The 10,208-nt window shown below is 34.6% G+C and overlaps 1 protein-coding gene across 5 annotated transcripts; it reads left to right on the plus strand.

The window, feature by feature from the left end:
- Positions 1-239: 239 nt before the first annotated feature.
- Positions 240-6,586, plus strand: LOC109168037 (protein TPX2-like). 5 transcript variants are annotated; one of them, XM_019317091.1, is made up of 18 exons: positions 240-792; positions 1,835-1,990; positions 2,487-2,567; positions 2,657-2,810; positions 3,129-3,228; positions 3,463-3,513; positions 3,946-4,043; positions 4,144-4,219; positions 4,304-4,363; positions 4,516-4,587; positions 4,903-4,961; positions 5,296-5,374; positions 5,447-5,512; positions 5,595-5,660; positions 5,778-5,855; positions 5,950-5,994; positions 6,129-6,241; positions 6,323-6,586. In XM_019317091.1, the coding sequence occupies exons 1-18, from the start codon at positions 621-623 to the stop codon at positions 6,327-6,329; spliced, it is 1,533 nt and encodes a 510-aa protein (XP_019172636.1). In that variant the 5' UTR covers positions 240-620; the 3' UTR covers positions 6,330-6,586. The 5 variants fall into 5 exon arrangements, with proteins under 5 accessions (XP_019172636.1, XP_019172637.1, XP_019172638.1 ...); XM_019317093.1 differs by lacking the exon at positions 240-792 and adding an exon at positions 1,483-1,539; XM_019317095.1 differs by lacking the exon at positions 240-792 and adding an exon at positions 1,555-1,665.
- The last annotated feature ends 3,622 nt before the right edge of the window (positions 6,587-10,208 follow it).

Below are 10,208 nucleotides of genomic sequence, written 5' to 3' on the forward strand. Positions count from 1 at the left end.
CCCAAATTCCAACCTTTTAGACCTACCAAGAAAACATTGTTTCAAAACCAAGAAAAAAAAAACAAAAAGAAAACATTGTCACTCTGGAGAAAGTTGAAGACTAGGACGGATAGCAGAATTTTGTGAAGTGGATAATTTAAAAGGGTAAAAATGAGAATTCGAAAGAAAACCCCAGGGGTAGATTGGTCCAGGGAAGTTATAAATGGTAACGTTATGTCAAACAGGGGCCGCCCCCCCTATCCCCACAATTCAAAAATTTTGGATCCTCCTAACGAGCTGTCGCCTCTGCTTACTTCCGCAACGCACCGAAAATCTCCATGAATATTGAAATATACGCCTATTCTCTCTGAGCTTCCTTTCGCTCGGTTTTCTAGGCTAGGGCTTCTCATTTCTCCAGCTTTTTGCTCTTTTGCAGAGCCCCTCTTCTGTCCATCTATCGATTGGAGAGAATTTTTTCGAAGATTTCGTACTTCAAAATCAGCTCAGGATCGCCATATGCCTCCGCATTTGCAGAACACACACACACGTTGAGAGTGAAAGTGTGTGTGTTTCGAACCGCTCGGTTTTTGTTCAGTTGTTTTCATTAATTTTATTTTTCCAGAGGTGTACGGAGAAGAGGAATGGAGGAGGAGATGGAAGATATGGTGGAGTATACGTTTACGGTTATAGAGATTGATCTGGATTACGAGTTCGATGCGCCGAGATACTTTGATTTCAGCTGCGAAGAGTCGCCGGCGGATTCGCGTTCTGCTGAGAGCTGGTTTGAATCGGCCGGGACCTATCCGCCGTCTCGTAAGCGCCTTTTGTTTATTTAGTTTTGTGCTATTTTTTTATATTCATAATTTTTTTTTTTTTTTTTTTTTTTTTTTTTTTTTTTTTTTTGACGTTTTTGAGCTTCTCATTGTTAATGCGAGATCGCAGATTCATTTTGGTTTGGATTATTCGAGCTGGTATTGCGCTTATATTTTTTTCTCTCTCTATAAAAGGTTGCGTTAACGGCATTGTAAATATAATTTGATTTTTACAATTTTACTATGGAGTATTATTTAGAAACACATGTTTGTTTTAAAAATTCTGATTTGTAATTTTAGTGTTTATTACTCCGTATAATTTTTTTAACGGTTACTATTTAATTTTATAAAATTAAACTTAAGAATTTTAAAATTTAAATTAAATCTACAACTGAAACTGTAACTGGACAATTACTGTGACGACTGTTTGTAGCTTTTGCCAAAATCTTTATCCATTGACCAATGGTTAAGTACTTAAGTCCTTTTTCTTCCTAATGATTCGCTGTTGAGTGCGAAATTCTTGTTAAATCTACTGTTTGTAGGCCCATTTTCCATTCTTTCTCAGGCATCTTTCTGACCTCACAAAAGATTAGTTTTCTAAAATGGGGGACCACAGTTCAACTTGCATAACTACATTGCTATATGCTAATATTATCTTTTGAAATATATGATTTATTACTTTTTTTTGCCACATGGTTGCAAGATTGTATAAGAATGAACTGAAGTACCATGAATTATCTGCTTTTGGGTAGTGAATTATTTACAAAATATTTTTAAATGTAAATATTCTTTTTCAGTGCAAACTTCCGAAGTCCGATATTACATGCTCTCTCTTGTCACTTGTTAAGGCTAGCATGTGATACTGAAGGAACATGTATTTGTCTTCTTGGATTTGTGAACTCTGTGTTTCAGAACAGTTTTGGCTTATTTCTCTGTAGTTTACTACCTTAAGAATAATGTACACATGGATAAGTCTTCTTCTTTATAATATTGCCATTGCTGTTTCGTTTATGTCATTCCATGGGTGCTGTTTATGTTTTCAGCTTTTGTCAGGAAGTTAATTATGAGTGAAGAAATGTGGTCTGAAAACATTAATATCTCCCCTAAACCCAAAGATGTGGATAGCATGAGTTTGTCAGAAAGTGGCTCTGATATTGAGGTTGAGCAAGATGCTTTTGCTACAGAAGCGAGTAATTCAGGTATTGTAAATGTGGTTTGCTTGGTTTAATGCTTTTGTGCATTTTGTGCAAGTTCAATTATTTGTGACAGGGATAACTTCAAATATTATTTGCTTGTAAACTAAGGTGCCAATAACTTGAAGTTATGTCTCAAATTATATTCAGGGAGATATGTGTTATGCAGGAAGGGGGTATCTGAGCTACTGCTTGACACTGACTCTCCAGACTATCAGATTGCCCTAGAAATTGATAAACAATAAGAACAGGGACACGTGTTTGTCCCTCACTTCAGGCAATTAATTCCATTTGATATTAAAACATTAAGTCCTTGGTGGAAGACAATCTAAAATTATAGCTCACTTAGTATCTTTTTTTGAACTAGTCCTTATAATCTTCTAGATCCACTCTTGTGTTCGATCAGCAGAATGGAATGGAGAGCTAGTCCCTAACTTTCTGCATATAGTTTCAAACAATGAGATTGACATTCATGCCACATTTTTCTTTTCTGTGGTTGAAGGAAATGATACAGAAGTTGCACCTAATTTCTACAACAACAACGCACAGAAATTTCAGAATCAACCCCAACTATTGCCGTCAGGTTAGTTTCTGTATTGGTGGAATAAATTTGTCTTTTTTTCACCTTTAGATAATTGGTCTAATTTTTTCTGAAGCCATATTTATTTACAGGTCTGACATTCTACAATCACATTGTGAAAGATAATTCAAAAGCAAAAAATAAATCTGCTGGGAAGCCTTCTTATCCCAGGACCTCAACTCTAATGAAACCTACAGCAAGTCACCTTGCCAAGCAAAATCCATCCCACCTAGTTGGTGGATCAAGGTTGGTTTATAGCATGACTGTCTCATACATACTAGGATATGTTTCTTTAGGAGTTTTCAGTTTTAAAAGGTAATTATTATCTATATGCTTGCAATGTATAAGATTAACACTTCATAGTGGTTTAAATGTTTTAGTTTCTGCATTCTATTTACATATTGAATGCTCTATATTTTTCATTCTAAAAACAAATTCCAAAGACTGGCACTTGATAAATAATTATTCTGTTTGTATTTCATTGATTTCTCTTTACTGCCTTTTACGTTGCTTTATCATTATTTCTCTTGTGATACCCTACAAATTTGTATTTCTGAATGCTAGATTTCTAAACTCTGTGCTCGAGAAAAATGAAACAAACACAACTATTAGTGAGACTCAAGCTAACAAGAGACAGAAGCTTGAGGGTGGTCTGCTGCGCAAGGTTCTACTTTGCTTTATTTTAAGATTTTTACAGTTTTTATGGAGTATATTTAATATTTTATTTGCCTTTCCTTTGACTTGCTTCTTTCTTTATGGATTTGAATTGTGTATTGTTCAAAGCATCTTGTCTACTCAACATTGCTAATGTGGTAACCCATTTTTGGATTTTGATTATGTACTGTCTTACTGCAATGTTGCACTTCATACTAATCAAAATGACCTCCCTGCATAACAGGTTGCTGATGCAAAGCCGCAAACTAACTTCCTTCATAAGGCGCCAAAAAGGGTAATTACATGTGTCTGGAAGAACTAATCATAAAATTCTGATGCTCATTTTGTTGTTGTTGTTGGTACTATCTTTTTGAATGTCAGAGGAAGTAACCATTCATTTGATTTGCTTTTCCTTTGTCTTTTCACATGCTATATACTATATATTTGTTGGCCTTGTGGGGAAGTCAATATTAAGTACTTGGAAATTATTATGTTGACTTTCAATTCTATAAGAGTTATGATGATAAAACCATATTAGAAATTTATGTGGAAAGTTTTAAAATGTCAATGGTTGTGGAATACTTTCACCAAGCTACTTAGTAGGTACTTTGTCCTTTTTGTTTGCTTCTTAAACATCAATTGGAATGTAACTATGTGACTAGCAGTCAAGGCTCAGAATATGGTTCATTAGAGTTGATTGGAATTGTCCATATGGGTAACCTTGCAGGATGGAACTGCAGTTGGGAATTACTTGCTGGCTAAGCCAAGGATTACAATTCCTAGAGAGCCTGATCTTGAAACAGCTCTTAGAGCACAAAAACAGAGGTTATATACACTCCACCACATTTCTCATGTTAGTTTGCTGCAGAGTATCAACTTTTTACCCTCAAAATCTATTGGGTGAATAATGGTGTTTCCATCTCAGGCCAAAACCACAGAAAGAAGCTGAAAATGGGACATCAGTTGTGTATAGATTTAAAGCTCGTCCTTTGAACAGAAAAGTGGGTATATATCATTTATATAAGTAGTTTTATTTTTTGCACTATTTAAATATTTCTCCATATTTTCAAATAATCATGTTGCAGATCTTTGAAGGTCCTTCTTTGCTTCCAAAGAGAAGTACTCCACAACTACCCCAGTTTCAAGTAAGTAAAAACTTGGATCTTTTTGGATTTTTTTTTTCTTTGAACATCCTGGCCAACAAACATTCTCTGCAGATGAGTTATGAGTAATGCTATGCTTAGGGAACATGTGCAAATTTGTTTGACTTAGAATTGTCTGTTGCGTTGGTTTTCAGGAGTTCCATTTAAAGACGTCAGAGAGGGCCATGCAACACAATTCAACAGTATTAACTTCCAATATCGACAAGGTTAAAAAGTGGTGTTGTCATTTTTACAAACGTGATATAACATAATGAGTAATTGATTTAAGAATTATGATACTAAAAAAGAACTAAAGGGTTATTTGTGCTCAATAATTGAGTGCACCTGTTACACAAAAATTATGTCTAGAAAGTAGTATCTAACTCTTTCTTAGTGACTTTAATGAAGTTACTGTAACTATCAAAGAAATACAATTATTAAGTTAAGAATATAATATTCTGTAAAATGAAGAAAAACCTGGGGCCAATTCATTGCCCACTGCTATGCTTTCAGTTTTTTGATTTAAGGTTTTGTCATTTCAGGTATTACAAAATTCTAATTACAGTTCCACTGTAGAATGCAGAAATATAGAGTCCAGAAGGTAACGTTTGAATTGCTTACTTTTGGGTTTTGGCATATAATTATCTGAATTTAAGTTCCTATATAGGCAATGTCATTATGTCAATGCCCCAAAAGCTAAGAAAAGATAATGTTAGAGATACCTGTTCCTTTACATTTTAATCAGATATTTGTAAATTATTGAATGGTTCTTGTAACATTTAGCCATTTAAGTTTACACTCACACTAATAAATTGTATTTTATAATTAAATTGAATTTCTCTTTTTATAGTTTATAAAACCTAATTGGCATTTCAAGAACTTGTATTTCTCACTTGAAAATATACTTATTGAAATGCGTTCTCCTCCTTTGGCAGACCCAATATTGTGGATCCTCCGAAGCAGGATGAATCCATGCCAACACACAATTTCAAAGCTCTCCCTCTTAATAAGAAGGTATCCTGAAGGCTTAATATTGAACTATTATTTAGGCAATTCTGCAAACTAACAAATTCTTGTTTTGTACAGATACTTTCAAGCAGAGGTGATATGGGGGTTTTTCGTAACATCAAGAAGGAAATCACTGTGCCTATGGTAGTCCATGCATGATCTTAGGACTTGTACCTCTTTTGTTATTTTACCAATTCTTATATCAATTCTATTCCTTAAAACACAGGAATTTAATTTTCATACTGAGAAGAGAGTTCATCAACATAATCCACCAATTGAACTCTTTAACAAGGTAAATTAAAAAATCTCTCCCCCTTCATTATGATCATCTGACTTCTTTTTCTCATTCTGTTTCATCTTATATTCGCAACACTGTTAAAATGTTTCACTCCATTTGTTATTGACATAGTTGTCTCTAACATCGGGAACCAAATCAAGTGCTGAAGCTCATGCAAAGCCGCTACAGCCTGCCTGCAAACCGACAAAGGTTCCACTTACTCCATACTATTTCTATATTGTAGTTTCCTGAGACATTTGCCCATGTATACTAGATTTGATGGAGTAAACTTTTCTGTTACAAGGGTTCTAAAGAAAATAGATGGGCATACTTTCAACAAAATTGTGAGGTAAGCTAAACATACTCCCATGTTTTGTAACTTCGAAGTTGGCTTTTGACCACTCCTTATACTCAAACATTAATCTGCAACCTTTTGTTATAATCTGTCCTTTTTTCACCCCCACCCCTTCCCACCATCCATAGATAAAGCATATGGAGAAAGAAAAGTCACAAGGTCTTCCGGCAAAGGAGCAGATTCAGTGTCGCACTGATGGGGTCATAACTGGCATTGCTCATGGCGCTTGCAACAACTACAGGTATATCATGTATGCTTATATTTTGTTTGATGCATTGATTTAGGCTTTTGGAACTCAATTCTTATCAGTAAACTCAACCAGGAGGTGACATAAAATGAAGCAAGTTTCTATAACACACAACCGCCATCAGGTTGTTCCAGTCCCCCTGCCTCTTGTTTAAATTCGGCAGGTCAATACAACATAGCACAACGTAAATAACGATGGTCGCTTTTCTTGGATGCTGCATACAAGGCTTTCATTGTTTGTCTGTAAAAATCTCACTCTTACACCTCAAAAGTACTGTACTCTGGTCAAAATGTCTCAATAAAATGTCGCCAGTGCTGAAAATGTGCACTTTTTCTTGTTTGCCATGTTTCTTTTCCCACTCTTCACTGCTCCCTGCCCAGATATATCCTAGCGCAATTTGGTGGTCTCATTTGGTACTCAGATCATAAATTGTGAACATTCAATATGTAAATTGATAACTGTGCTCATTATACACAATTTATGACCACAATTTACCTATTGAATGTTCACAATTTATATACTTAATGTTCACAATTTACCTTTTACAAAATTGTGAACATTCAGTAGATAAATTGTGTATTTTGGACTCGGATCCACCTTATAAGGTGGACCCCCGGGTCCACAGAATAATTTGCGTTCTGTCAATCGTTATACTGTAAATTGGTCCACAGTGACGGGTTTTGAATTTTAATTTTGACGGTGACCGTTTGTTGTTTAGTTCACGTTACAGAGATTTTTTTATTTTTTTTTTATTTTTTTATACTGTAAATCATGTGTCTGTATCTCGTGATGTGTTTCTGTGATTCATGTTATGCAATTCTGTATTTGAAATAAAGTAAATATAACATGTGTTTTTGTGTGTTGCGCTATGCAATTTTGTAACTTAAGAATATTGATTCTGTGCATAAAATAAAGTAAATATAAAACATGTGTAGTGTCTTGCGTTATGCGTTTCTGTATCCCATGTTATGTATTTTTGTACCTTAAGCGTATGAATTCTGTACCTGAAATAGATTAGTAATTGTATAACACACAAACATATTGTATGATTTTTACTTGAAATAGACTAAAAGTAGATCGTTACTTATAAATTTAGAATACAAAATAAATTAAATCAAACTTTAAATCTCAGTGTATCATTTTTTTTTTTTTTTTGTATATATATATATTTTTATATTAATACTTAACAATTTATTAACAACTAATTTTACAAAACGCTTTAGTTTTACTCCGTTAGTTGATTAGTTATTTGCTTTTCACTTTTTTTGAATGGTGAAATAAATTTACAATTATTATTTAAGTGTATATACAAGGTAATTGTAAATTTCACTCTTGACTAATGATTTTATTTGACCAAACCTACCATGAACTGGATAATTAAGATTGTTTTAGGTGGCGAGGGATTGTTATATGGCGGACTATGGTAAAAACGGTGCATATGGTGGACCATGGTAAAATCGTGCCGTTTCTTTTAATCAAAGAAACGACAGTCATTTTGCTTGTTAAGTTTCGTATGTGGTCAATTTTTTTTAATGATGATGTAATGATAATTTAGTGGTGTCTTAATGAAACTACAGTGTGTTTAGAATGAAATTGAGTAGAGTGTCTCACATATTGAGTGTTATTGTCAAATGAAACTGTAATTGAATTAAAATGATACTTTAATTATTGTGTAATAAAATTACAATATATATAAAATGAAACTGATTAACAAGTAGCACTTATTGAGTATACATTTTCAAATAAAACTGTACTTGTTAACGGAATTTGTTTATTCCTCTCTCCGATCTAGTGTTGTGTGGGAGTGTTACGTGAATCATAACAAAAAGTACATTTTTAATATACTAAATATACATTATTTTTATTTTGAATATACATTATTTTATTATCAAATGAAACTAGATTTGAATATAGTTTTGTACTGAATATAATTGCTGAACTCAATAATGATTGGTTACGTGGACCATGGTCCATAGTAAAATTTGGCGTGAAGAGTACACCAAACAATTAATAGGACATTGGAGAGCACGTGTCTTTCTCGTCTCGGTTCATAGTAGGCTAAACTGTGGGCTTGGGAGCCCTTTAGGCACAAGAGCTAAAGGTGTGGCCCAAGGCAGAGCTTGTTACGAGCCTTGAGTTGAAAGTCTTTATTTGGAGTCAACCAGAACACTCAGGGCAAATTATACTGTTGACCGCGATTCAAAAATGGCACCGTTTCTTTAAGTAAAGAAACAGTATCTGTTTCGCGCTATTCCGCAAAAAGTAATTCTGTTATTCAGTTTCATTTTGTATACACTGTAGTTTTATTTCAACACAATTACAGTTTCATTTCGATATAACTACAACTTCATTTGATACTTATACATTCAAATATGTGAAAATGTTATTTAGTTTCATTTTATATACACTATAGTTTCATTAAAACACAATTACATTATCATTTCGATATAACTACAGGTTCATTGTACAATATACACTCAAATATATGAAATGTTATTCAGTTTCATTTTATATACACTGCAGTTTCATTTGAACACAACTACAATATCATTATGATATAACTACAGTTTCGTTGGACAATATTCACTCAAATATGTGAAATTGTTATTCAATTTCATTTTGTATACACTGCAATTTCATTTCAACACAACTACAGTTTCATTTCAATTCAATTGCAGTTTATTCGATAATATAAAAATAATACGTGAGGCAGTGTCAGTTTAGATACATTGTAGTTTCAGTTGGTAATTAATGTAAACACAAAAAAAAAACTTTGTATATATTCACAAAATTCGTTTACAGTGTATGTATAATTTAAGATGCATGTACAAAATCTCTGTATGGTCCTCTGATTCTTCACTGACGTGTTCTACTGAAGTGCCTCCGGGATTTAATTGGCGTGATCTTCAACAACAAATGTCAAGCTTCGAAATAATCAACTCTGCAAAGCATCAAAGTACCTGCAATGGCTTTAAGTTGCCTTCAAAATCTTCAAAACCTTCAAAGTACCTGTAATGGCTTCATCTCCGGTAGCGACGGTCTCCGGCGAGGGTCTGAATAGCGTCTATGAACGGAGCTTCCCTGATTTGCGGTGGTGACCCAGCAGCGTTGACAGCGACGAATGGTCTCCGGCGAGGGGGCTGAGTAGCATCAACAGTTGAACGGCGGTTTCCGGCGGGCGACCTTGACAGTAAAACTCCGGCGACCTCGGCGGAGAACTCCGTCAACAACGTGATACGAGCACTGCAAGTAGAAACTCACACTCCGGCGGTAACACGATGGTTCCCGCTCTTCGGTGATTGTTCTACTTGCTTGACACCTTTCACGTTGCTTGTTGTTCCATCAAGTTGGCAAAAAATATAAAAAAATCCTTGAAGCAGTTGACAGGTTACTTCTAGCGTTTAAGTTGCTCCTTTCCTTCTTGCTTTCGTATTGCAGTCGTACATGTTGTCATTTCTGCATATGGGAGACTATATATAGAAAAAAAAGGGAAAGTAAGAATGACATTTACCTTGTTGAGGGACAAAGTTTCAGTGATCAGCGCAGCTCTTCTTTGGCTCTCCTCTGTGTTTGTATGGATCAATGAGTTAATGTCTCTATTTATAGTGCCTGGTGAAAGAGTTTTGGCTAGAGTTGGACTCTACGATCTAGTGTATTGAGATAAAACTTCTGCAACAGAAACAGTTATGCCGCTAGAATCATGGACTCAATAGTTATAGCTTACAGTGAGCTCGACTGGAATTGGATGCATACAGACCTATCATAGTGAGATACTGCCGTGTTAGATTTGGGATGGCCTGGGAGATCATATGGGTTTGGGCTCATGGAATATCCCAGTGTATAGTTAGGCTCATGAAATTAAAATGCATTGTGCAAGGCTCATGTAATTAAAATGTATTGCGCCATTATCTTTTGTGATTAAAATAATTTTGAGTTCATGGAATACCTCAGCACAAAAAGG

Source organism: Ipomoea nil, unplaced genomic scaffold (genome assembly GCF_001879475.1).
Source record: "Ipomoea nil cultivar Tokyo-kokei standard unplaced genomic scaffold, Asagao_1.1 scaffold3172, whole genome shotgun sequence".
In the NCBI taxonomy this organism is placed as follows: Eukaryota; Viridiplantae; Streptophyta; class Magnoliopsida; order Solanales; family Convolvulaceae; genus Ipomoea; species Ipomoea nil.